Source organism: Kickxella alabastrina, assembly GCF_025024165.1.
Source record: "Kickxella alabastrina strain RSA 675 chromosome Unknown BX661scaffold_7, whole genome shotgun sequence".
Lineage (NCBI taxonomy): Eukaryota > Fungi > Kickxellomycota > Kickxellomycetes > Kickxellales > Kickxellaceae > Kickxella > Kickxella alabastrina.
Window position 1 is genome coordinate 414,916 of NW_026251478.1, and position 23,813 is coordinate 438,728.

At 52.2% G+C, this 23,813-nt stretch overlaps 11 protein-coding genes across 11 annotated transcripts; 4 read left to right on the forward strand and 7 right to left on the reverse strand.

The window, feature by feature from the left end:
* Positions 1–798: 798 nt before the first annotated feature.
* On the reverse strand, positions 799–2,704 carry BX661DRAFT_180341 (uncharacterized protein). The gene is made up of 3 exons (XM_051535441.1): positions 1,348–2,704; positions 1,049–1,285; positions 799–1,022 (listed from the first exon to the last, which is right to left on the reverse strand). Exons 1-3 carry the CDS (start codon positions 2,508–2,510, stop codon positions 980–982), a joined length of 1,443 nt encoding a protein of 480 aa, XP_051392771.1. The 5' UTR covers positions 2,511–2,704; the 3' UTR covers positions 799–979.
* On the reverse strand, positions 2,705–3,795 carry BX661DRAFT_180342 (uncharacterized protein). The gene is given in 3 exon segments (XM_051535442.1): positions 2,705–3,270; positions 3,285–3,338; positions 3,402–3,795. The coding sequence occupies 3 exon segments, from the start codon at positions 3,728–3,730 to the stop codon at positions 3,006–3,008; spliced, it is 648 nt and encodes a 215-aa protein (XP_051392772.1). The 5' UTR covers positions 3,731–3,795; the 3' UTR covers positions 2,705–3,005.
* A 455-nt stretch (positions 3,796–4,250) lies between these two features.
* BX661DRAFT_197484 (peptidyl-prolyl cis-trans isomerase) lies at positions 4,251–4,577 on the reverse strand (the record flags this gene model as incomplete). Its single annotated transcript, XM_051538133.1, has 1 exon — positions 4,251–4,577. The coding sequence occupies one exon, from the start codon at positions 4,575–4,577 to the stop codon at positions 4,251–4,253; it is 327 nt and encodes a 108-aa protein (XP_051392773.1).
* Positions 4,578–4,915: 338 nt separating this feature from the next.
* On the forward strand, positions 4,916–6,527 carry BX661DRAFT_180345 (uncharacterized protein). Its single transcript, XM_051535443.1, has 6 exons — positions 4,916–5,048; positions 5,267–5,561; positions 5,591–5,673; positions 5,715–5,883; positions 5,967–6,379; positions 6,418–6,527. Exons 2-6 carry the CDS (start codon positions 5,331–5,333, stop codon positions 6,458–6,460), a joined length of 939 nt encoding a protein of 312 aa, XP_051392774.1. The 5' UTR covers positions 4,916–5,048; positions 5,267–5,330; the 3' UTR covers positions 6,461–6,527.
* A 1,573-nt stretch (positions 6,528–8,100) lies between these two features.
* On the reverse strand, positions 8,101–9,986 carry BX661DRAFT_90705 (uncharacterized protein). Its single transcript, XM_051539582.1, has one exon. The coding sequence runs from the start codon at positions 9,777–9,779 to the stop codon at positions 8,238–8,240; it is 1,542 nt and encodes a 513-aa protein (XP_051392775.1). The 5' UTR covers positions 9,780–9,986; the 3' UTR covers positions 8,101–8,237.
* A 266-nt stretch (positions 9,987–10,252) lies between these two features.
* On the forward strand, positions 10,253–11,924 carry BX661DRAFT_180347 (uncharacterized protein). The gene is made up of 2 exons (XM_051535444.1): positions 10,253–10,583; positions 10,666–11,924. The coding sequence occupies exons 1-2, from the start codon at positions 10,493–10,495 to the stop codon at positions 11,793–11,795; spliced, it is 1,221 nt and encodes a 406-aa protein (XP_051392776.1). The 5' UTR covers positions 10,253–10,492; the 3' UTR covers positions 11,796–11,924.
* A 600-nt stretch (positions 11,925–12,524) lies between these two features.
* BX661DRAFT_180348 (uncharacterized protein) lies at positions 12,525–15,614 on the forward strand. Its single transcript, XM_051535445.1, has one exon. The coding sequence runs from the start codon at positions 12,626–12,628 to the stop codon at positions 15,560–15,562; it is 2,937 nt and encodes a 978-aa protein (XP_051392777.1). The 5' UTR covers positions 12,525–12,625; the 3' UTR covers positions 15,563–15,614.
* Positions 15,615–17,869, reverse strand: BX661DRAFT_180349 (acetoacetyl-CoA synthetase-like protein). Its single transcript, XM_051535446.1, has 2 exons — positions 16,520–17,869; positions 15,615–16,439 (listed from the first exon to the last, which is right to left on the reverse strand). The coding sequence occupies exons 1-2, from the start codon at positions 17,792–17,794 to the stop codon at positions 15,738–15,740; spliced, it is 1,977 nt and encodes a 658-aa protein (XP_051392778.1). The 5' UTR covers positions 17,795–17,869; the 3' UTR covers positions 15,615–15,737.
* Positions 17,870–17,975: 106 nt separating this feature from the next.
* BX661DRAFT_180350 (uncharacterized protein) lies at positions 17,976–18,560 on the reverse strand. The gene has a single exon (XM_051535447.1). The coding sequence runs from the start codon at positions 18,505–18,507 to the stop codon at positions 18,079–18,081; it is 429 nt and encodes a 142-aa protein (XP_051392779.1). The 5' UTR covers positions 18,508–18,560; the 3' UTR covers positions 17,976–18,078.
* Positions 18,561–18,591: 31 nt separating this feature from the next.
* Positions 18,592–20,857, forward strand: BX661DRAFT_204545 (uncharacterized protein; the record flags this gene model as incomplete). The annotated part of the gene is made up of 7 exons (XM_051538561.1): positions 18,592–18,643; positions 19,023–19,066; positions 19,449–19,498; positions 19,525–19,636; positions 19,725–19,858; positions 19,894–20,023; positions 20,232–20,857. 7 exons carry the CDS (start codon positions 18,592–18,594, stop codon positions 20,688–20,690), a joined length of 981 nt encoding a protein of 326 aa, XP_051392780.1. The 3' UTR covers positions 20,691–20,857.
* A 1,794-nt stretch (positions 20,858–22,651) lies between these two features.
* BX661DRAFT_142086 (uncharacterized protein) lies at positions 22,652–23,098 on the reverse strand (the record flags this gene model as incomplete). Its single annotated transcript, XM_051532922.1, has 1 exon — positions 22,652–23,098. The coding sequence occupies one exon, from the start codon at positions 23,096–23,098 to the stop codon at positions 22,652–22,654; it is 447 nt and encodes a 148-aa protein (XP_051392781.1).
* Between the last annotated feature and the right edge of the window lie 715 nt (positions 23,099–23,813).

A 23,813-nucleotide genomic window follows, 5' to 3' on the forward strand; every position in this document is an offset into this window, starting at 1 on the left:
AAAGCATTGCGCACAGTTGCGCCATGACTGTGTAAACTATTGCTAGTAAAGTATTGCCATTGCGTCACCAATGCGCCGATAACTCTAGAATTCATTTAATGTCGAAAATATTTTCGAAAATAAAATGAATTTCATTTATTTGATTGAAGATAATTTATAAAAAACATGACACAGTTAGCCCAGGCAAATGATTTTGTTTAGACGGCGATCTAAACTCCATATAAGAGATTACAAGCATTCTCCTTGAATAAGACGGCAGATCTGCTGAGCTGGCAAATGCTGGAGCAGTACATGCTGCTGTTTGGAAGTAATACGGCGTGATATGATTTATGCAGTAGCTGAGGCAGCTGCTTGAGCTGTGGTAATTTTAAAACGAGCAGGTTTCGACAAACCCCATTTTCACTTGGCTTGAGTTTGGCTGTCCTCTGGTAGCACGAAACTACATGCGCTTTAAACTGGTGCTCGTAGGCATAGTGTTTTTTGCAGTTGAAACAAGTAATGTAGTTTTGTTTCTTGCAGTTTACAGAATGACAGACGCCCTCAGATGGTTTTCTGGCATGATAGAATATGTGGTTGTGTGTGTTGACATTAGGAGTGATGTGAAAATAAATATTGTAAAGATGAGGAGAAAATACTCTAAACAAAGTAAAATAAAACGGGAGATACTTTGCACATTATATAGCAATCGACATGGAGTTCTCACTGAATTCCAGATATGCATTGTGCATCACTTTGTTTAAAAGCAAATGCACATATTTTCATAAGTCATCGTTATCAGACGGACAATGTGTCAGGGTGCGGCATTTTAAGCCCAGCCAGCTGCCACTTGCATACAGAAATACTCACACTGAGAACTTGGGCTCCTCATCAGTCCCGTGCTCAAAAATTAATTTATAATGAACCTGCCAAGAACAACAACAATAACAATAATTTAATAAAGGAAAATTTGGGGAGAGAAAATAAAGCCAAATATTACAACTCAAACGAAGACAAACTCATTGCAAGTGGTGCCTGAATTTCCTCTGTTCCAAGGCGAGCAGGTAATGACGATGTCGAAGACACAGACAAAGATCTGAGCAGAGTACGAGAGCAAATCCTGCGTACTCGATGGGTCCTTGTGAAAGCTTGGGCCGGAGTTGCCATGGTTGCAGACACAACCGTGCGATCAATGGTGTTAGCAGCGCCAGGGTAAGATGGTGGAGGAACATCATTGGCAGAGAGTGCCTGGTACCCCTCCAAGGCCAATGGACAGTCATCTGTGGAATTACTTTCCGCTGCCGCAGTGCTTTCGTTTATACCGTTTCGAGGAAGCGTTCGTCCTCACTCTCAAGTATAGAATCTACAAACACAAAGTTTGACCAAAAATCAACATCCCGTTCGACGTTGCAGTCGGATGATGTCTCAACCAGCTGATCCATGTCAGTGTCCTCGTAGCGAGGGAGATTTGCTTGTTTTCCAACTACCTTTGGTAAAACAAACATGGGCGTCGACAGTCGCAGGCTCTGCGGATTTCCTTGGTCGTCTGTAATGGCGATGAAAAGAATGAGCTCGTGACTGGACTTGATGGGACCACGATGAATGTCGTACTGAATGCCAGTGTATATCTCAGGAACAGTCAGAGTGCACGAGATCGATATTTCCTGGACAAGAGGGAAGTCGGCCTTTTCGGGTATTGAATTGCTTCCCATAGACCTATAGTTACTGGTGCTTCTCCTGCCAATGCCGATGCTGCTGCTGCTGCCGCCACCACTTATGTCATTGTCCATTGCAGAATATATGCTATGGATATCGACTGTGCTGTTGGTAATCACTTCGTTATATTCAACCAGCTCCAAGCTACCACGAACAGTGACCTCCCTCGTAATCCGCTCAAAAATCTGAAATCCAGCGTACGCCATGGACATGCCCTTTTCAAGCGGCCTGATAGTGCCGCGCACCGATATTACCTCCTCATCATGAATAATTCGCGAGTTTGTAAAAATAGTTAGCTCCAATTTAGACCGCCAGACCACGGTTTCAGTGATGGGCGCGCTTGCCTGCATCGTCCACAAAGAGTCTATGGAAGGCGTCCGCTTAACCATGATCGAGCAGGCTTTCGACTGTGATGCATTGGCGAACGAACCGTAGGTGCGAGCGTCGGCGACCAACTCGTAGGCAACCACATGCTCCTTGGAAAATATTGTCTCGGCAGTCGACCCCGGAATCTCAATAGAGAATCGCCATTCGTGGCCCTTGCCTGGAATTCTATTATTTATAACATGCCGTTCAGATTGGCCGTCTGTGACCAAAGCCGTTTGCAACAGCAGCGGCGGCGTGAGTAAGCTCTGTGTTTGGAACAGTCGCTGTCGCTGCGGCCGCAGTGTGACTATGAGTGATTTTAGCTGGTCGATGTTTTTCGAGACCACCACTACACGCCCCGTGATATATCCGCTGCTTGCCTGATTTGGTCCACCAAGCAGGATGACTTCAGGCGAGTCTGGGTGTAGAGAAATTGATCCGACCAAGAGCATGTTAGGGATTGAAATGTGATGCACAGTAGCGTAATGTGTTTGTGTGTGTGTGTGTGTATTTGGTCCAGTGTGATGAGGTGAAAACGTCTAATAACAGGATGGCCAGGTGCGTGATAGGTAATATGAATGGCAGGAAATAGCAAAAAATAAGTATAAAATGTCTGTATTAAACAAAGTTGATAAAATTGTACAATAGCAGAGACAAGATGATAGAGTGGTCGTGCATGTGAACGCGCTCGGGCGAATATAAAAAACTGGATATCCAATACCTGGCAAAAGACACAAAAGGCACAGGCGCATACAAAACTATCAAGTAAACAAAAACATTCTCTTTGTAGACTATGCTAATAAAGTCAGTACAGAAAAGGGAAACACGCCTTTGCAAACATGTAGGTAGCAGTACAAAATGACACAAATCGCCCTGTGGGAATCCCAGAAAAAGACGATTGGAAATCTCATGTCACAGAAATCTCAATATGGCTCAAAGTCTGGCCTTCACTCACAAAAGAAACCTGCTGTACTCTTGAAGTAATACGCCCATCGCCAGCAGGCTGCTGCCACTAAGTGTTCATTAAGCGACGGGTACTGCGGAGGTCTGGATGCCTCGTTCTCGGCAACGGACCGACAGATGCATCTCAGAAGCTCGGATGAGGGCAGTGGCAACTGCGGTAATGGGGTATCCTGGGCATCTGCATCTCTCTCTTCATTGGGATATTGCAGCACAGCCTTTTTGAGCGGCCCAGTCATCAGGGCACTCAGCCTGTTAATCCCGACTGGTTTCGCAGCAGGTTTTCTGTCATGGAGCTCACGTCGTCTGGAGTGTCTACGCTATTTGCTGGCTCCGTAAAAAACTCAGATCCCGTAGCTAGCCGTGTCCAGGTTTTTGGGTACCTGTGTGCATTCGACTGCCAGGCAAAGTTACCAAGGGTCGGATTTTTCGGCAAAAGGCCGAACAGCCTGTCATATGTGGTGCTTTGAAAATTGAAGCATTCCACTGAAGCCCTTTTGCACGCCCTGCACTGTGGAAAGCGGAGATTGCACTTGATATTAAACAGTCGGCACCGCACACACATGTTATTAACCCTCCGGTTGTTTTGTTCGTCGTCATTGCAATTGGAAACATCAAGCGAACCTTGTCGAAATTTGCTCTTTCGTTTCTTGGCTGGGGGCTTGCTCGGACTGCTGTCGTGTATGTTGTCCTGTACTCTTTTATCCTTCATTTCGGAATAATATGTGTTGAAAAAATTGCTTGCAAATAACGAAAAAAATCAACTAAAATGAGCGCACATTTGTTTTACCGTCCCACGGTGCAATATCACAATAAAGCTAATATACCCAAATGTCAATATTATAACTTTGTGGGCTTGTGCACCTGACGGCAGGGCTTAAAGGAAAGGGTTTAGACATTCAGCCTCATCAATAAACTGGTTTTGTTGTTGTTTTATATCTCGCTAAATGTATCTGTTTTCTCTCTCGGCATAAAGTAGAAGGCTTGCTCATCAAAATAACATCGACATCGAAACAATAGGTTTTTTTACTAAACCCCAATGATTTTGCAGATAAACAAGTTGCGGACAAGGGGAAGAGCCAGCATTGATTAGCGCTGCAGTACATGTGTGTCGCACTATTTCGCTACAAAAGGGTCGGTATGTGTGCATGTATTAAGCACATTGTTATGCCTTTCAGTCGCCGCCAGGCGCAAAAAAAAGCTAAAGAAAAAACACCCAGCTGAAAAGGGGCTTAGTTGATCTTGAGGAGCTCAACATCAAAGACCAGAGTGGCCTTGGGGGGGATAACGCCGCCAATGCCGCGGTCACCGTAGCCGTAGTCGGAGGTGATGGTCAGCTTGGCCCGCTGGCCAAGGCTCATCTGGGGGACACCCTCATCCCAGCCGCGGATAAGCTGTCCAACTCCAATTTTGCAGACAAAAGGCTTGCCGCGCTGGCGCGACGAGTCAAAGGGAGAGCCGTTGTCAAGGGTGCCATCGTAGTGCATGGTGACAGTGTCACCGGGCTTGGGGAAGTTGATGCCGTCTCCTGGCTTGATGGTTTCGATCTCGACGCCCATTGTTGATGAGTATAAGTGATAAAAAAGGAATATTAATAACACGGAATGAGTTGAAGAAGTTGTACCACGAGCAAACAGCAGAGTATTTAATCGGTCGGGGGATCCGGATGAGGTGGAAAATTTTTAAACCAAGACAAAAAAGATGGACTGTTTCAACTCAACGCGGCTCGACTCAAGTGAATTACATCATCTCGATAGCAGTGGAGTATTTGGTTGGCAATATCTATTCACGTGTAAATTTTTGACTTGGCCATACATGGCATTTCCGAAGTGGCTGCCTCAGCATCAAAAATGCTACTGCATATTTTTCGACGAAAAAGCGCGCACCTTTGCGCTTTGGGCTTTGAATGCGATAAACTTGAGTGTCCTTCAGTTTGGTTCCTCTTGTTTTCTTCACACAGCGGCAACAGTAAATCAGGTCTTCTGCGCACTCTTCGCTTCATCAAAGGACGACGGCGTTGCTACCGCCAAGTACGCTTCCCCCCCGGCTTTCTGCACACTCTTTGTTTATATCTATCAGCACAAAGGTCGATTTTGAAGATAGCAGCCCGACTTGGTCCCTGCGCTTCGAGAACTCTTTGCCGCTTTAGTTTTCAATTCTGGTCAGCAAAGCACTCCACATTTTATATTCCCTACATTCGCTAATTCCTCTACAATATTTCTTTGACACAAATGAACTCGCCCATTAGCTCCGCGGTGAAAGAGCAGGGCCGGGACCGCTCGCTGCATTCCTCAGCATACCGAACGGCCGCAATGGGCAGTGGCAACAAAGGCAGCAGGGTCCAGCCATCGCAAGCGATGCTTTCTCCACACGAGCTGGCCAACATGTATACCAGGCAGTTTGCCATGACCAAAACGACAGCACCAGTACCCAGCATATACCAGGCTGCAGCCTCGGCAGCGAGCTCGACTGCCAACCAGACCTGTCTCCACGGTTTGACAGTTCTCCAGTGCGCACGGTCACAGGCGCCTGTCGATCCACACGTATACAGAGACTGGCTCATCTTGAGGAGCGGCTCAAGCAGAGCTACCGGCGACTGCAGCGCAAGAAGCGTAACTATATGGTCCAAATCATCGCGTTCGGCATTCTGGTATTGTACTTTGCATGGTTTGGCGTGTTTGGACACAAAACTACAGGTTTACATGCAAATTGCTGAGCGCCGGGTCGGCATACTGTATCTACCTCATTGTTACCAACCGCCGCTTCCTGCAGTCCATCAAGTACCCAGCGCAATGCAACCGGTCCCTGCACCAGTTTCGCATGCGCTTTGAAGCAAATCCCATGCACGCACCCAGCCCATTCATAGTGCCGAACAGCACAGAGAACACAGCCGCAAGCTTGCCAGCAATGCCGATACCACTATCAAAGATCCGACCTTCTTGACCGAGTCGCAGCTGTCATTTTTCCCCACTGTTCCTCGGCAGCTGCGCGATGGCTACTTGGAGTTCAAATCCACGTATTACCGCAAGAGAGATGCGGCAAAGAGGCGGCTGCAGGAGCGCTTGCGAAGAGAACAGCAGCGCAAGAGCTCGCTCAGCAACGCAAGCTACAAGACGAATGAGCGGAAGTCCAAGCAGCGCGTGGGGCGACAGCAACATCTGCGTCACCCGAGCAGCAGCCACGAGGGGGATTCGCAAGTGCTGGGTGGCCGCATGTCATCAAACATAGCCGACAACAACAGTATTCACGGGATGTCGGCGCTGTTGGCTGGAGTTGACAGTGCCACTGACGAGGGGTCCACAACCAGCTCGTCAATCGTTTCGCGAAGGATGCCTGCATCTGGCTCCACAAGGCGCGGCGGGTCCAATCTATCTACTCGCTGCCCGAGCAGGACACGAGTTCAGACAGCGACGGCGGCCACCACCACGACGGCATGCATTGAATCCCTTGTAACAACAGCCCTCCTTTTTAATTTTTTTTACACTTTTTAACGCATTTTTGTTTAGACATGTTGAGAGACAGAAAGAGAAAAGAAAAACAAGCAAGGCGGCTGCGAATATGAGAGGATGCAGCCTGTGCCACACTACCAGTTCATGACCTCGACGCGGTACTTCTCGAGGTTCTGCACGCGCTCCCAGTACCGGCCCGCGGGGCCAGCGCCCTGAGTGACCCTGGCGTCGGGCTGCACGCCGTTCTGGCGCTCCACCTGCGACCGGGTCGTGCCGTTGGGCATCACCTCTTCGTCCAGGCCCAGCTGGACCTTCTGATGCGCCAGCTCGTTAGCAATGCGCTCCTGCTGCTGCTTCTCCCATTCGGCATAGAAGGGCACAGGCTTGCACGCAAAAGCTTGAGCTGGTCAGAGATGGACAGCGCCGCGTCGGAGGCGGCCTTTAGCTGGCCAACGAGGCTGCGGAGCTCATCGGAAAGCAGGATGCTGAGATGTGCGCATCCAGAATCGACGCTGCAAAGTCCACGACCTGGTCGAGCGTCGGCGCGGTGCTCACTGGCTAGGAAGCGTCAGCGCCGGCGCCCAGTCGCTGGTGATCGAGAACGCAAAGTGCTGATTGTGATCGTGCTCTTAGGGGCAGCCTGCGGCGCAACAAAGACTGTCGAGTCTGTCATAACCGAGGGGACACCTCTCAGAGAGATGGTCGTCAAACTCTGCGCCCGCTTGATGACCTGCTTGATCAGATCGGATGCGGTCGAATAGCTCTCCTGCAGCTCTGCGTCGGTCAGAATGTCGCCCTTGTCGCTGTCCTTGTACTCGCTCGCGATGCGGCTCTGGGCGGCGTCTGAGGCTGCCAGGAACCTGGCACTGGCGGTGATCTCAACGTTGGCGCCAACCAGGGTCCACTCGCGCATCCAGACAACCAAAAGACGGATTATGCAGGCAATGTGATCCGGGTGCAAGGCCGAAAGGGCCAGCTGCATGGTGTCGCTGTTGCTTGCGAGCGCAGCGATCGCGCCCACAGTGCGCATGACATCGGCCGAAATATCCTCCACCGCGTCGTCCTGCATGCTGTCGCCATCATCAGTCGACGGTGCGGCAAACAGCTGGTCGATATACTTGGCGTAGTGGGCGAGCTGGTACTGGAGCACGCTGACAATCTGGCGCTCGGGGAGATCCGGGCAGCGGGTCAGCGCGATGTTGACCAAGTTCCAGGCAGGATCGCTGGTCAGTATCTTGTTCTTCTTGCTGTCGACGCGCGCCAGAAGCTGGGGCAACAGACCCGGTGCCGGGGCGTGCGAGTTGCACAGACCGCAATTGATAGCATGAACTCAATGACATACGGCGCAAACAGCGGCAGGCGTGACGAGCGCGACACACCGAGTGGCTCGGCAAAGCAGCGGCGCATCACAGTGGTCATCAGGTACGCGCTGATCCAGGTGTCCATGCTGTCATCAATGCCGGCCTCCGGTGTGTACTTGGCGCCGACATGATCCATAAACAGCAGCGTGTACTGCTCGCTGTCCACTGCGTCCGAGACGTTGGCAAGTGCCAGCAGGGTATCGTTTCCAGCTGCTGTGTGGCCTCGCGGCGGGTAGCAATGCTCTGGAACGCCTCCGTAACGGCGGCCTTGCCAAGCTTGGACTTTTTGCTGGGAGCGGTGCCGTCGACAATCGCCTCCCAGCCGCTGCGCAGAACATTGAGGCCCTGCTCGAGCTCCTCGTGCATCAGGATGTTCGATGAGTGAACGACGTTGGTGCGTGCCGCCTGCTCAGCGGGGTCGACAAAATACTTTGCGTTGTTCTGCCGGCGCAGCGAGGCCAAGAGGGTGACCGGAGGGAGGTACGCAGATACGACAAACGTCTCGACGCTCCATGGCACGTTGTGAACAGCCAAAGCCGAAGCAGCGGCAGACCCTTCTTCCCTTCTTTGATGGCCGCGCCTTGGCCAGCTCGTTCTGGCTGTCAAAAGATACGTGGGGCTTTGACGTGTGCGCCACTGTGACAGCCAGAGAGACCTGGTCGCTGGGCGTGCCGCCCTCGTTCAGACGCGGGCTCAGTGACTGCACCTGGTACGTGAGGCGCGGGAGCTGCGCGCCCTTGGAGCCACTGACGTGCAGATACTCAGTTTCCACGGCGAGCTTCTTCTCAGCATGCATGCAGCCGTATTGCAGATCCCAGAGTGTCAAAACGCTCTCGTACGGGCCGGTCCGCGCGTGCGACACAACACTGTGTGTGCCCGCAATAGCCACATACCGCTCGGACAGCGCAGCCAGCGACAGCTGCGACTGGTTGAGCAAGTTGGGCGCCGCGACGCTGCCCTGCCCGGCATCGTTGACGCAGGTAACAAAGCCGCGCAGCACAACCTCCTTGGTGCGCTCGAGCATAATGGCGTCGTCTAGTGCCGAGCTGCCTGTTGTCAGGCTAAGCTGCTGGTACACGCCGGCCTCTGTGAGGATCACCAGCGCGCCCGTGTCGGCGTCAAAGGCGCACGTGAGCGGCTGAGTGGCCAGGTAGGCTGGGTTGATCCGCGTCGTGCCGCAGTCGATGACAGTCGCCTCAGTGCCGTCGATCGCCAGCAGCGACACGTAGTAGGCAAAGGCGCCGCTCTCATCGTCATCTGCCACGCGAGTCAGCGTGAGAACAAGGCGGAAGTCGCCGGCCAGCCAGTCAGCAACCTGCCGCGAGTCCAGGTACGATTTCATGCTCTGTGACACCTCCATCGGCTGGTACCAGATGATCTGAGACTCGCCTGATACGGGCGAGCTAAAGCCATAGACCTTGTCCAGATCCTGGGTCGTGAGCGTCATGGATCCATCCCTGTGCAGGGCAAGCAAGTGGCCGGCGGAGGTGACGGCGGCCTCCAGCGCAAATATCGGGGATGTGAACTTGGCATCGATCTTGTCCTCCAGACCAACGCTCTCCATGCCCCGGTCAGTCCACCGCCACATGATGGTGCCCTGATCGGCGCTGCTGATCCCCTCGCCAGAGTCTAGTACTGCATAGACATACGAGCTGGCGGTGCTGCCTTCGCTGTCGTATTTTACAAAGTACTTTGCTGGGCACGTAAAGCGTACGCTTGGCGGGAACGTCCATGATCTCAGACACTTGCTGTCAGTGGTCGAGTAGATCTGAATGCCCTCGCCCTGCACGGTTACCAGAACCTGATTGCTGGGGGTGGTTGCCGATGCATCGGCAGAAAGGTGATATAGTGAGTTGATCGGGGCCACTGCTGCTGGGAACTGCGAGGTGGTCGTAGTGGCAGTGAACTTTGCCAGCTCCTCCGGGTTCTCAATGTACGCGCTGCCAGGCATTATTTTTATTTACTGATGAGGTTTTGGGTGGGTGTAACTTTTTTGCTCGACTCGGTGCGCGTTCTGAATAGTCTATAATTAAAAAAGTGAGGTGAATACAGAATGCTCGCAAAATTACAGACAGTCAGTCCTTAGAAAGTAAATGGCAAATTCCACAGGGCAAAAAATATGAAATAAAGAAGAACAGAATTTTGCAGAGCAAGAGACTTTGGCGGGCAAACCGCAGAGATGCGCTCTGGTTGCCTTGATCCTCCCTTTTCAGCAGAGCACGCAGCGCCGAGCGAAGAAAAAAAAACTGGCACTGCGAGTCTGGCAAAATTTCTTTGATGCGGTGATCGGCTGATCGGCTGATTTTTTGGACTAATTGGCGCAGGAAATGTGGCGGAGACGTACCGCTGTGTGCTAAGCTTTTAAGCCCGGCGCCGAGCTTTCTACTTAATGAGCATTCGCTGCTTTTTCTTTTTTGCATTTTTGCCAGCTAGATTTTGTGTGCAGTAAAGCCACACACCTCTACCCCCTCTCTTTAATTCCCTTTTTCTCCTTCCCTCTTTTTACATCCCCACTTATCACTCGCTCGCTTCCTCAGCATATTCTACTGCGAACATCCTGAATACAACCAGCCTGTGCTTGCTTGCTTGCTTGCTTGCTTGCTTGTTTGTTTGTTTGTCTGGCCGCCTATAAATTCATCTTGCCAACTCGCAATTTCAGTAGCAATGGCACCCGTGTTCCAGCTTGACGAGGACGACGACCCCACGCACGAGGCGGCGGTCTTTGTCAAAGTGCCCGAGCACTTTATGCAGCAGTGTACTCGCCATTGAGGCAGAAGGTGCGGCAGGCAGTGGCGCGCGAGGTCGAGCGCGAAATGGCAGCGCTGGTCGAGATCCAGCGAGGTACCGCAGCGACGCGCTGGACACGCTGTTTGTTCTGACCGGCATGCTAGGCAATCATGCGTTCTTTATGCTGGCACTGCCGTTCCTACACGTCTTTGGCGGCGGGCAGTTCGCGCGCGGGCTGACGTTTGTCGTTCTGTGGTCGATCTACTTCAGCGGCTGGGTCAAGGACTACGTCAGCGCGCCGCGGCCAACCAGCCCACCCATTGCGCAGATCACGCGCAGCCCGGCCCACACATTCGAGTACGGCTTCCCATCCTCACACACAACGTATGTGGTTGCGACCATCTTGTACATCTCGCACTTTATGATGCACGTTTGGGGCTCGCCGCTGGGGTCTATCGCGACCTTCTGGGCGGTGGGTGCCTTTATTATCGTTGGCCGCATCTACTGCGGGCTGCACTCCTTCATCGATGTTGTCGGCGGCATTGGCATTGGTGTCGTCGAGGCATTAGTCTTTGTCGCGTTCTACCCGCGCATCGACGCGCTGCTGCTGTCGACGCCCGGCCCTCTTTACATGGCGGCTGTCTTGTATTTGGCGCTCAAAAATATCCCGCGGTCGCTCGATCTGTGCCCATGCTGCGTCGACTCCTTCTGCGCGACGTCAGTCACACTGGGCCTGGCTGTCGGCACCTGGGTCCATGCGCGCACCCCATTCCTGTGGCGCAATGGAGTAGTCGACAGCATTGCTTGGGACAGCTCGCTCACGCCTGCCCAGAACACGCTGCGCTGCGCCATAGTCCTGGTCTTAGTGGTCGCGTGGAAGCTGACATCAAAGGCGCCAATGGTCGCCCTAGTCCAGGGCCTCTCGCTCTGCCCTGCACCATGCTGTGATGGCGTGGATGGCAGCAAGCTGGATATTGGTGCGGAAAGCAACCCTGAATGCATGGATACTCTGCTGGACAGCATTTCGGTCAAGCCGAGTCTGTCAGAAGAAAACGCCATGTATATCAAGAACTACCCAGTGCCATCACCCAGCAGTATTGCAGCCGGACACTATGGCACTCACAAGCTAATGGTCACGCCAGAGAACTTTGCACGTGTGCCCATCTATGCTGGGCTTGGAATCGTTATTTATGTCGCTGCGCCCATGCTTTTCTACTTGCTTGGCCTCATGCCAGCCTAGTGTATGTGTTGGGTACACATTTCCTTTGTAGCCCAATGCCCATCAGTTGCCCTTTTATTTGTGAGTACTAAGGCTCACAGTTATAAAAAGGGCAAAACAACAGCATTTATTAGTTCCTCCTCTTTTCTTATTTTTTTACATAATATAAATTCAGTCTATTCATTAAATACACGCATTAACAGCATGCATCCACTCTCTTTTTCCAATTACTCTTTTTCTTTGTACACCTTATACTTTTAGCAACCGATTTCTTTAGACTACACACACTGCTGCATGTGCCAATCATACACCTATACACTGGACCAGACTATGGTGCTCAGTTCAAAGCCCTATTGTTCCTGTTGTTGTTGATAGAAAACATAGTGCTAAAAAGGAGTGAGAATAAATACATTGTGCAAGATATGTTACAACAGGGTATAATCAAAGATAATATTTATTTCTTCCAAGGAGAGCAATTCCTGGCTGCCCGATAGCCGCTCTTTTTATATGCTCTCTTTATGACATAAATAAACTAATAAAACATCATCATTGTTCTAATTGCCATGCGCGTAATCAATTAATCTCAGTGAGGCAACGTGCAACATCATATCCCTAAACTGTGACAGATATAAACATAGCACCAAAAAACCAGTGACTTTGGGCCCGAACCCACAAGGCATGCCAGATACTTTTTGCTGTTGTATTGTTGGCTTTTGGCCAGATTGGGGGGGGAGGGTTCGCAACACATGCCCTAAGATAGCGCCTCGCAGCTCCTTTTTCGCCGTTCTGTTTCTAAGCGCATTCCCATTTACCCACCTTTACATTTTCCACACCCCCATCTTGTCACAGCCATGGCACTGGCCCAGAACCCAGACGCCGCCAGGTCCTCCGACTGGGCATTCAAGCAGCTGTTCAAACTCGAGTCCGAATGCCGGTCGCAGGTTCCGGCATCGCAAGTGCAGGCAATCGGGCAATTTTCCAAGCTGTTCGACCAGTTCCCGTTTCCGACGCTTGTTAGCTCGGCGTTCCTCAAACTGGGCGACTTGTTTCGGAGCAGCCCAAACTCGCTGAGGTTCCACATCGCGCAGGTGTTCGAGGCGTCGCAGCACCACCTCCCTCAGATCACACATACCGAGGAGCTTCTCAAGCGCGTCCTTGGCGTGCTCTACTCCAACGACCCGATTGCTCGCGCGCTGGCGCTGCGGCTCATCGGCAACGGGTCGATTGTGTTTGCCAGGTATCCGGAGGCGCAGCACGGCGTGCTCTTGCGCTACCAGTCGACACACCCCCTGGAGATTGCCGCCGCCGTGCAGACCACACAGTGCATGCTCGACTACTCGCCAGGTTTCCTGGCCGTCGTGTGGGAGACGGTAATCGGGAAGGCCGGAGACACACGAATGCTCGACTCGGTGCGCGCGCAGCTGATCCGCTCGCTGCAGCACGCCGCGCGCAATCTGCAGCTCAGCGCCGTCCTCTACGAGCGCTGCCGCACGTGGATGAGCCAGCCCGACAGCACCATCGTTGTCCAGAACGCAACCATGGCCACGTGGCGCGCAATTATTCAGCCGCACAACGAGCTCAAGCTCGAAGACGCCGAGTTTGTCTCGTGCTACGTGGACCACGATCTCAGCAGCATCCGGCGCGGGGCGCTAAGGCTGCTGCTGAAGTGGGTGCCTGTGGATCAGGTGGCTGCCATGGGCTTCGAGGAGGGTGTTGACATAATCAAGGACCGCCTGGTAAGCTACATCAGGGCGCAGCTGCGCAACGGCGCTGGCGGAATCGACCTGTACTGTGTCCGTCTGGCGCTGATTGTCCTGGCGCGGGCCGAGGCCGCCACCGGATTTCCGGGCGTCCCCGAATGCTGGGAGCTCGCCGAGGCCTTTTCCAAGTGGAGCCTCTGTGTGTTTTCCGGGTCGGTCCCCATGCAGCAGTCTGTGCTGGAGTTTATCCAGAGCGGCATGTGCGAGAGGCCTGCCGAGCGCGATTTGGAAATGGGTGAGCGAGGCCGCGATGATCAACAGAGGGCGGCGTTTGAGAGCGGCAGCGCCTCGGACTGTGCGGGCGGCATGTATCGCCAGCTGGTGGCCGCGGCAATGCTAGCCGTCAACGTCGCTACGACACTGGCACAGCAGGAATACAGGGAGGCTGCCGCTGCAATTGTTGCGCGCTCGTGGGAGGCAATTGCGCGTGTTCCCGTGCGCGCCGGCGAGAGCAAGTACACCAGGTGCTTCCTCAGAACGTCTTGGCGCTGGTGCCGGAGCGTAGGCATGGCGTCTGCCATTGTCGACAGCGTGTACGGCATGCTAGGCTCGCCCAACCAGTACATCACGCACGCCACAGTTGCTATTGCCGCCGCCGGCCTGCTCGGAGCACAGTTGGCTGGCAGGTGCACCCAGCTTGTCGAAGCTTCTTCGGCCTTGCTCGCTTGCACAAGCATGGCCGGCAGCGAGCAGCGGTCGATCTGGTGCGCGCTGGCGGTCATTCTGGCGCACAGCGCGCACATCGGCAATACCCCTGGCCAGGCGGTCCTTGAGTCGGCCAGCCCACTTGCGATCGAAGCTGTGGCAAAGTGGTCGGCGCATGTTGCATTGATACCGGAGGACGCGGCCGAGCGCTCGACGCTTTACGCGCGATCGGGGCCGCCAGCGCACCTGTGTCAAAAGATAATAAGCCTGCTGGCGGCTGGCGGCAGCTGGCTGGCAGCTGGCTTAATTTTCAAAGCGCTACCCACACCCCTGCTGAGTGACCAGACGCGCGGCTGGGTGCATGCCATGCACCTGCTTGCTAACGCCGAGTGCGCGCGGGACGACAGCGATGTGTATATCAGCCTTGCCAGCCGCTCGCAGAGCCTTCTACGTATACTCGACAACCAGGGGCTGCCGCGCCTGTACCAGCTGTATATAGTGCAGCTCCGCACAGAAATGGTGCGGCTGCTAAGCGGGTGGCGGCACTTCCAACCGACCGCGCCGCCACACCCGTCATCAGCGCTGGTGGCAAGGTCGCTGATCAGCCGCACGCACCTGCTGGCTGACCAAACAAACCTTATCCTGCAGACATTCATGACAATCGACAAGGCCACTCGCGGCTGGCTGGCGCAAGTGCAGACGACCTTGGGCGCGATAATCAGTGCGGTCACTGAGTGCGGCGGTTTCCAACGGGGCGCTCAGCCATCGGTGCTGGACATCAGCAAGGCTGTGCTCGGCTCCGCCGGGTGCCAGACACCAGAGCTCCGCCTGGGCCCGTCTTTCTTCTCGACGCCGCTTAACCCCGACATGAGCATCGAAACGCGCCCCGACATGGACGATGCCGAGACAACCGTCACTGTGCTATCCGGGAGCCAATTCCATCTCATTGTCGAGGGCTTTTTGCGGCTCCCAAAGTGCAAACTGCCAGCGTCGCCGCGACGCATCCGAGTCGCCGCTTGGCTTTCGAAGCAGCCGCAACGCAGCTCGAATCAAGACTTATTGGCGTGCTCTAAGCAGAACGCCGTCGCGAGGAGCGCCCAGCGCCCCACGCCGAGTGGGCGGTCTGCCAGCGAGCTGCCGGTGGCTGAGGATGCCGCATGGGACAATGCGATAGCATTTGAGGCTGACCTCGATGGCGCCTACTTCGAGTGCCCGTGCACCATACCCACACCATCGCTGCGCGCCCTGTTTGGCGAGTACGACACGAATATTGTTGCACACGTCCACATCTCGTGTGCGCTGATCGACGATGCCGGCTGCACTTGGTGGATCGGTCCACACAAGAGCTATCCCCTGATGATATCGACCACTGCAAGGGCTTGATTAAATTCTGCGCCATAGGCTCTACCCCGTCTGACGGGCCCATGGTTGGTTGTGTTATGTTAGAAATATTATTTTTTAGCATACATTATAATCATTGCTCATAATAAGATGCTGTATCTACATCTCATCTACATGATAAAAAAGGGTTTCATAATTATATCATTTTATCACTTTATCACTTCAGCAGCTCCGGCATGCTGTAATACTGGAGAAGCGACTCGGGGTTTGCCAAGGTCGACGTGGTCTTCTCATCGGGTGTGACGGTCGTCAGCGCCACGTCGGCGCCGCTCTCTTGCGCAACGCGATAGAGGTCGCTGACAAGCTTCTTGACCGCAATCTCAACCTTCTTCCCGTTGACTGTGTACGGGATCCCTCCAGTCGCTTGCAGAATGAGCGCTGGGACATGTCGCGGCGAAAGCTGGCTGCGAATATGCGCACTGATGCGCTTGACAACGTCTGCCGACATGGCATGGCCCTCCACCATCTGCAAAAACATCAGCACGCGCTCGTCAACCCCCTGGCGCTGGCCAACCACAAGCGAGTCAGCCACCTCTGGGTACGTGTCCACGATATTATACAGCTCAGCGCTACCAAAGCGCACGCCGGCCGGGTTGAGCGTGCCGTCGCTGCGACCAAGCATGTGCACACCGCCGGTGGCTTCGTCGATGATCATAAAATCGCCGTGGTACCACACGTGTGCGTAGTAGTCAAAGTATGCGGAGCGGTAGCGCTGGTTGTCCTTGTCGCCCCAGAAAAAGACTGGCATGCAGGGAAATGGCTTGACGCAGACCATGTCACCGCTCTGCCCGAGTGCCGGCTGGTTTTCGCCTATCCAGCACTCAACTGCCATTCCCAGCCCGCGCGTCTGCACTTCCCCCTAAACACAGGAAGCGCTGTGTTGGCGCCGCAGAACAAAGAGCAAATGTCCGTGCCGCCAGTGATCGAGCTCAGGCACACGTCAGCCTTGATGTGCTCATATACAAAGTCAAAGCTGTTTGGCTTCAGCGGCGATGCTGTCGAGTATATGGCCTTAAGCGTCGACAGGTGGTGGTGCCTCTTGGGTCTGTAGTCAATGTCCTCGAGAGTCTGAATGTATTTGGCCGACGTGCCGAACGCCGTGATCTTTAGACTGTCGACCAGGCTCCAGAGTGTACTTGCCGCCGGCTTGAACGGAGAACCCTCGTAGAGCACAATCGCTGTCCCGACGGACAGCGCGCCGACAAGCCAGTTCCACATCATCCACCCAGTGGTGGTGTAGTAGAGCAGAATATCATCGGGCGTCAAGTCCTGGGTTATCTGGTGCTCCTTCCGGTGCTGCAGCAGCAGGCCGCCGGCCGAGTGCACCAGGCACTTAGGCTTGCCGGTGGTCCCCGAAGAGAACAGGATAAACAGCGGGTGCTCAAAGGGCAGCTGCTCAAATTCGAGTCTAGCGTTGCTGTCGCCGGTGGCCATAAAGTCGGCCCACGTGCACGCATTGGGCAGTCTAGCCGACAAGTCGCCTCCGGCATCACTGTCGCTGAATGGAATTACAATCAGGCGCTGCACAGACGGCAGCTGTTCAGCGACGGCGGCTAGCTTTTCGGCGTGCGGGTGCACCTTGCCGTTGTAACCGGTGGCATCAGTCGAGAAAAGCAGCTTGGGCTCGATTTGGACAAAGCGATCGAGAACTGCAGTGCTGCCAAAGTCTGTTGACGTCGAGCTCCAAATGGCACCGATGCTGGCGGCAGCCAGAAAAGCAATGACGGCTTCGGTGATATTGGGGACGTATCCCGCGACCCGGTCTCCAGCCACCAGTCCCATATTGCGCATCGCCGACGCACACAGGCGGACTTGGTCACGCAGCTGTCCAAAGCTCAGACTTTTCAGCGCGCGCCCCTCGCCGACAGAGTGTATGGCAATGCGCTGGCTATCAGCCACTGCGGCGAAAACGTTCTCCGTGTAGTTGAGTTTCGCTCCTATAAACCATTTGGGAATCTCGTCCATAGTCTTGCCCTGCTCAAGTACCTGTGAGTACGGCCTGCTGGACACAGTTCCTGTGTACTCCCACACGTCGCTCCAAAACGACTCAATGTCATCAACCGACCACGCGTGCAGCTCGTCATATGTCTCCAGCGACAGCCCGCGCTTGGCATTTACAAACCGCCTAAACGTGTGAGTGTTTGTCTGTGCTGGGTTCTTGGGAGTCCAAAGAGGTTGCTGGCTGGCGGCGCTGGAGGTCGACGTGTGCGTCATTTCAGAGTTTTGTATGTGGTACGAATAAAGTGGATAGAAAGTAGAATTTTACAACAGAAAAGAGGTGGCACTCAGTAAATGGCAAGGACCAGCTTGTCATTTTTGCCGATATGAAGATGGCGATGCAACATTGCATGGCAAATCAACGGCTTTTCTCACGCTTTTCAGAGATGTGGTTTTACTTTTATTTACACTGTAGCGCGACATTCTGTAAACATGATTTGCAAAAAATAAAAGTGCCGTTTACCAGATTTGGAAATTAAAAAACTGTTCTGAAACTGAAGCTATGGGTAGCTGATGGTGAAAAAGCCATTGGCATTGGTCGTGACAAGTACCCTGAATACATCCCTAAAGGTCGAGGATACTAAGCGGTTGGACTTGTTTAGCAGCGACGCTGCTGTGACGACTTTTGGTTGTCGCTTTGACAGATTACCATGCTCGATTTTTATAAAATTAAGTCCAACATGCGAGTAGTACTTTATATTGCGATCGGCGCGTTTCAAATCTGGACATATTTGTGTCGCGTTGCTCGTTTGAAACTCGCTCAATATCCCCGAGTACTTCCGAATGTTAGAGCTGTACGTGTGTCCAATTACACCGGCCAATTGAGGCTTGTTTGCGGCAGTAGCAGTAACTGCTAGCGACTGAATATTTAGCAAGACGCCACTGAGAAGTGCAGCACATACACACATCGCTCTGCTGTGGATCCACATGTCCGTTGGCCTTTTGAAATAGAAAATGTTGAAAATATAAAATATAAAAACAGAAAACAGGTATTTGTCCGAATAAAAGGCAAAATGAAAGCATTTGGCAACACCATTGTGAAATGGACGCATTTTTTTGTTCCAGGTATGAATAATCAATTTTGCTTGTACTGTTCATGTCTTGGATTGAACACATAGTGCCTCGATTTAACACGTCAAAAAGCGGCTGTAAATGCGGGGTGTAAAGAAAAATATAGCTAAAAATCAACAATAATTATCGCTTACTTTTCATCACCAATACAATTTTTTATAGTGTGGACGGATACAATTGCTTTGAACAAAAAATAACAAGCGAGAAAGATAAAACTGTAAAATGGTGAAACAAAAGCACTAATTTTAACGCAACTGCCAGCAGCCATCAAGCAGCATCTGCCTTATCGGATGCGACAGAGGCAAGAGGAGACTTGTGTACAAGGCGACCATTGGCGCGGTGGGACTCGGTATAGCTGACTTTCCTCCGATAGCCTATTGCCATGCTGATTGTATTCGCCTCTTCGTAAGACAGAGCGTAAGTCTGGATTGGCTTATCGCTGCTTGTCTTTTTGTGGTGATGACCCTTACGGCTGTGTTTTGACCCTCTGCTGCTGCTACTGCCATGCGTGTAGTAGGGCCCTTTAATCAGATATAGAGGCGCGTAGCTGGCAGTGGGCACTGGTGTTATCAGTATTTCCAGCTGTGCTGTTGGTGTCGGATAAGTCGGCGGCTCATACCCCATGAAATCACCTTTGGTAGTGCTCTCGTATTTCTTCCTGCCCACAGTTGATAGCATGGTGATTGTGGGGGCTGCGACACGAAGTCCGCGGAGGGCGCTCTTGATCAAGATATAATTCGGCGCACTGGACATGTAGGTGTGGCTATGCACCTTTCTGTGCTTGTGCTTGCGTTTGTAGCTGCTGGTGGATGAAGGTCTGGGTTTGACAGTGTGGTGGCCACTGATATCGTTAGTAACTGATGGTTTAATGTTAGCAATTGCTCCGTAAATTGGGCCTGTGCTGGCAAAGGCAGAGGCGAAGGCGGAGGCAGCGTCGCTGCATGTCGTGTTAACTGTAAAGTATGGTGTAGCTGCTACTACCACTTGGTGAGTGGGGCTCGAAGAAGAGTGCTCTTGGATAGCTGCGAGAGATATAGTTATAAATTCTGGAGCCGAATGGTAAACTGCATCACAGCTTTCGGAGGATGTGGGCGAAGGTGGCGCTAACAAAAATGTGGTTGTCGTGCACTCCATAGTGGACGGTGCTGGTGATTGGGGGCTGGTGGAGGTGTACAGCGACCCAGGTTTCAATATCGCCTCGATTGCAGAGTAAATGGCAACTGACTCGGCTGATACGCTTGCAGAAATTTGACTGAATATGATGGCTGTGGAACTGCTGGCAGATGTCCCGGCGCTGTTAACAAGTACATGCGTATATGCTTCAAAGTCAGACAGGCTAGGGCCTGCGCTGTGACCTGGGGTGGCCAGGTGTTGGTATGTGTATACATATTCGTAAGCAGACGTGTTTGGCACTGTCGATACCTGGGCAGCCTCAGTGCTAGACACCGATGCGATTCCATATTCTTTAGCGGACGTATGCTTCGTAACTAATGCAGAGTTTTTAGAAGACTGTGCTGATGTGCTTACTGACGCCGGAGCTGGTGTTAAATACGGCTCATGTGCAGGGGTGACAGTTGGATAGGGTGCAGTGATTGGGAAAGTACTGGCTGTTGATGACGGGATAGCTGTCAGCGTTGGTGCCGGTGCCGGTGCCGGTGCCGATGTCGATGTCGATGTCGATAAGCTCACCAATGCTGATGACGTTTCCGGTGGGGATGACAGTAGATTCGAGTATTCTCTCAATATAGCTGTGGGAACAAACTCAATCAGGGAAGACAGCACCAAAAACAGCACCGAAGATGGCTTGGTGGCTGTCTCCGAAGATGATACTGGCGCTGCTGTTGTTTGCGTCTCAGTAGAAAAAGTACTCGCCGATCCAGAAGACTGCACAGATGATGACGCTAGCTGGCTAGTCTGTGTCTGTGTGGAATTGCTAAAATCCGTGGTCTTTGAAGTGGGAAAAAAGATGTGCCTACTTCTGCGGTGCCTGTCAATGACACATCGGCCTCACTTGCTAAATCCGAATCATCCTCCAGTCTAGAAGCTGAACTTCGGTAAGTGGGAACTCGATTCCAGCCAACTCGATGTTTTGCACAGAATCATCTAGCTGATCGGCAGCGTTGCTACCGCGGCAAATTCTGACGGCTCTTCAAGGATGGAGTCTATGTTTGTTGGAGGGGGCCGCTTGAAAGCGTTGCGCACAATCTGCGAAAACTGGTGATCAGGAACTCGCTAGGCTGTTGTGGGATCGCCGATGCCTGAATTTCCAGTTGGGATTTGGGCGCAACACTGGCATCCAAATAATACTGATGTTGTTCACTTTAATGCGCTCGCGCGGCATCCCAAGTGCGGAGGCAGCCAGTAGTGATATGGAGAGCAAACAGCGCATGGTTGCTTCCAGTGGAAACAAAAAGAATAGATAATAGATGATGGATAATAAATGTTAGTTTGCAAATGACAATGACCAAAGTTGCGTTTATAATATTGTCAAATAATTTAATGATAATATAAGGATATGTGCGATTTAAGCTTGTCAACTTTTAAATAAACAATGCTTGAGCGACAAGCAATCGTGTCTTTTATAGCAGCCGTTTGCATATTCATTCGCACACCCACATTCAATTACATATACAATTCATGCGAGCCCGCTTCTCCCGCAACAAGTCCAGAGTGCTGGTATATTCCTGCATGTTAAATCCCAATTTCTTGTAGCTTTAAAGGAGTGGGATGCTGCAATTCCACTCCAAAAATGAAAACTTTTGTTTAAAAGTCTGGTGTTGTACCAGTGGCGCGAGATGCTTATATTAGCCTGGGTGGAACAGAGAAACGACGTTTTTCGGTAAATAAAAGTCTACTCCGTGTTTCTCATTTCTTTGTTGTGGAAGTGCTGCGTGTGTGGGGAAATATTTGGAATTATCGGATGAAATATGGAGAATTTAGGATTGTGGAGAAGTCGAGAATGAAGATGGGCTGAACGCCCTCTGGAAAATCCGACAGTCAAATTATCGCTCCTGGAACTGCTCGAGATACTCCGACAGCCTTGACGAGCCCAGATCCCACATGCGGCGAAGAGTGTCAGCCTCGTTCGAGTTGAGGAGCCGCTGGGCAATTTCCCGAGCATTGGCACTCAGTTCTTGCAAATCAAGCTCGCCTGAAAGAGCCCTCGTGTGGTTTCTGTTGCCGCTAGATTGGCGTCCAAAAAGCTGATCCGAGCTGATACTCTTGGACCCAGAAAACCGCGTAAGATCGCTGGAGGGTTCTTGAGGCTGGTTTCTACCAGCAAACTGAGAAGATGATACGGACTTTGGCGCCCTTGGAAAGTCTTGCGCGGCTGATGGGGCGCCGGGTCCACCAATACTGCCAAAGCCGCCCATTGTCGGGCCGCCGCTGCCGCCACCAATAGCCCCAAATCCAAGCCTTCCAAAATCTGAGCTAAGCTGCTCTGATGCCTTGGCACTGTTTTCGCGGGATGTGCTGGAAGGTATGGTGTTGCTAGTAATATTTTTCAGAGAGGTGGGAACTGGCGAGGCGGAAACTGAGCTCTGGGCAGCTTTCACCGGCTTGGAGTTGACAGCGGCGGCACGCATCGCCTGAATGCGTTCCTCCTCGCGCGCCTCTGCCTCGGCACGCGCTGCGGCCTCCTCAAAATTGATAATGGGTTGTGCGCCAAGCTTTTTTGCGCCTCCCAACTTCTTTGCGCCGCCCAGCTTCTTCGCACCAAGTCCTGTCGAGCCAGCGGTCGATTTCAGAGCCGCCCTGACTTTAATAGACGCCGCAGGTGTCTGAATAACCCGGGCCACGGTACTGCAGCAACCTTGGGGGCGTCAACTCGCTAGAGACTGGCAGAACTTCGCTGGCGAGTTTCTTGTATTGTCGCCTTCATCAGAATCATTGTCAGTGCACCCGCTACTAACGACGGGGGAGCAAGCACATTGGATGCAGGTGCGGAGGTCTGTTGTCTGGACTGCTCGCTCACGGAATTGGCATCAGATATGCCGGTTGCTAGCTCGAAGTACCCACGTAGACGCGGCTGTCGGCAGAGCTTGCGGCATCCTGCTGTGAGAGTTTTTGCAGATGTGCCTTGTACAGCTGCGCAGCGCGACTAGTGTACTTGGTTTTTATATCGCCTCCAGAGCCTCCCGAAAGCAAATTACCACAGTTCTTGAGACGCCAAAACTCTGCTGCATTGCCATTCCCACCTACTTTCATTACGCGCAGCTGGTCCCAGGACCAGGAATCCAGGTTTGTTGAGCGGACAAATGAGATGTGCACACCCATCGAACGGTGAGCGGCCGAACACTCAAGGCACAGATATACTCCGTATGTAACGCTGGACCAGTTCGGGTTTTTGCTCCCGCAGTCAAAGCATGTGCGATTTTCGGGCTGCCTGGAATTAAGCTGCTTGAACAAAGCTGCAATTTCTGTTCTGGTAGGTGCGTCGACTTCCATTTGTTTAACTTTGTTGGTTCTTGATAACAAATGCCGCCTTGAATTTGGGAAGAGTGAGGCCGAACAGAATAATATTTTTAAAAAAAAGCAATTGGCAGATGCAAAAGATGAAGATGACAAAACCGAACGAGAGCTTTGGAATTGGAAACTAACCACAAATATAAAACAAATCACGTGGTACCCGCGCCAGCATTGTCAGGTTGATCAAAAATTAATTTTACTGGGTAAAGGGCACGGCTGGATTATCCGCCCATGCCACGGCATCTTGCATTGTGGAATAATATTAGCTAAAATCGGGCGTGTGTCGCTGCAAGCAACCATGTAGTGGATAACATATGAAATACACTGTGGTGTCTTCGGAGGGTATATTTGGTATGTGTCATTTGAATGCGCACACAGCGAATGTCATCAAATGTGTGATATTTTTAAGGAACACTCATGTATCTGCAACAATGACATCCGCACCGACAGCATATTCTTGTACATTCTTGTAGATCACTGTACATCCTTTACATTCTCGTGTGTGCAGCCCTCGAAAATAAAATTGGTCAAGCCGCGTCGGCCTTCACATTTTATGTGTAAATTTGCTTTGGCGCATTTTGTTGATTTTTGCGTTTGCAGCGCAGTGTGTTGCATTGCGAATGCATTTGAACACGAGGGTACAAATTTGGCAATATAAAATAATACTAGCTAGGAGTGGAATATGGGCAATCCC

What these genes read in the sequence shown, in the direction of transcription:
- BX661DRAFT_180341 (XM_051535441.1), bottom strand. Translation starts at nt 2,510, where the DNA reads ATGCTCTTGGTCGGATCAATTTCTCTACACCCAGACTCGCCTGAAGTC. An exon ending in GATTTTTGGTCAAACTTTGT is followed by an intron (nt 1,286 to 1,347) that starts GTTTGTAGATTC and finishes TATAAACGAAAG; the next exon opens with CACTGCGGCAGCGGAAAGTA. An exon ending in TTGTCTGTGTCTTCGACATC is followed by an intron (nt 1,023 to 1,048) that starts GTCATTACCTGC and finishes GCCTTGGAACAG; the next exon opens with AGGAAATTCAGGCACCACTT.
- BX661DRAFT_180342 (XM_051535442.1), bottom strand. Translation starts at nt 3,730, where the DNA reads ATGAAGGATAAAAGAGTACAGGACAACATACACGACAGCAGTCCGAGC. An exon ending in TGGCAGTCGAATGCACACAG is followed by an intron (nt 3,339 to 3,401) that starts GTACCCAAAAAC and finishes GCCAGCAAATAG; the next exon opens with CGTAGACACTCCAGACGACG.
- BX661DRAFT_180345 (XM_051535443.1), top strand. Translation starts at nt 5,331, where the DNA reads ATGGGCAGTGGCAACAAAGGCAGCAGGGTCCAGCCATCGCAAGCGATG. An exon ending in ACGCACCCAGCCCATTCATA is followed by an intron (nt 5,884 to 5,966) that starts GTGCCGAACAGC and finishes TTCTTGACCGAG; the next exon opens with TCGCAGCTGTCATTTTTCCC. An exon ending in GGCTCCACAAGGCGCGGCGG is followed by an intron (nt 6,380 to 6,417) that starts GTCCAATCTATC and finishes GCAGGACACGAG; the next exon opens with TTCAGACAGCGACGGCGGCC.
- BX661DRAFT_90705 (XM_051539582.1), bottom strand. Translation starts at nt 9,779, where the DNA reads ATGCCTGGCAGCGCGTACATTGAGAACCCGGAGGAGCTGGCAAAGTTC.
- BX661DRAFT_180347 (XM_051535444.1), top strand. Translation starts at nt 10,493, where the DNA reads ATGGCACCCGTGTTCCAGCTTGACGAGGACGACGACCCCACGCACGAG. An exon ending in CGAGCACTTTATGCAGCAGT is followed by an intron (nt 10,584 to 10,665) that starts GTACTCGCCATT and finishes GTCGAGATCCAG; the next exon opens with CGAGGTACCGCAGCGACGCG.
- BX661DRAFT_180348 (XM_051535445.1), top strand. Translation starts at nt 12,626, where the DNA reads ATGGCACTGGCCCAGAACCCAGACGCCGCCAGGTCCTCCGACTGGGCA.
- BX661DRAFT_180349 (XM_051535446.1), bottom strand. Translation starts at nt 17,794, where the DNA reads ATGACGCACACGTCGACCTCCAGCGCCGCCAGCCAGCAACCTCTTTGG. An exon ending in ATGAGCACATCAAGGCTGAC is followed by an intron (nt 16,440 to 16,519) that starts GTGTGCCTGAGC and finishes TCCTGTGTTTAG; the next exon opens with GGGGAAGTGCAGACGCGCGG.
- BX661DRAFT_180350 (XM_051535447.1), bottom strand. Translation starts at nt 18,507, where the DNA reads ATGTGGATCCACAGCAGAGCGATGTGTGTATGTGCTGCACTTCTCAGT.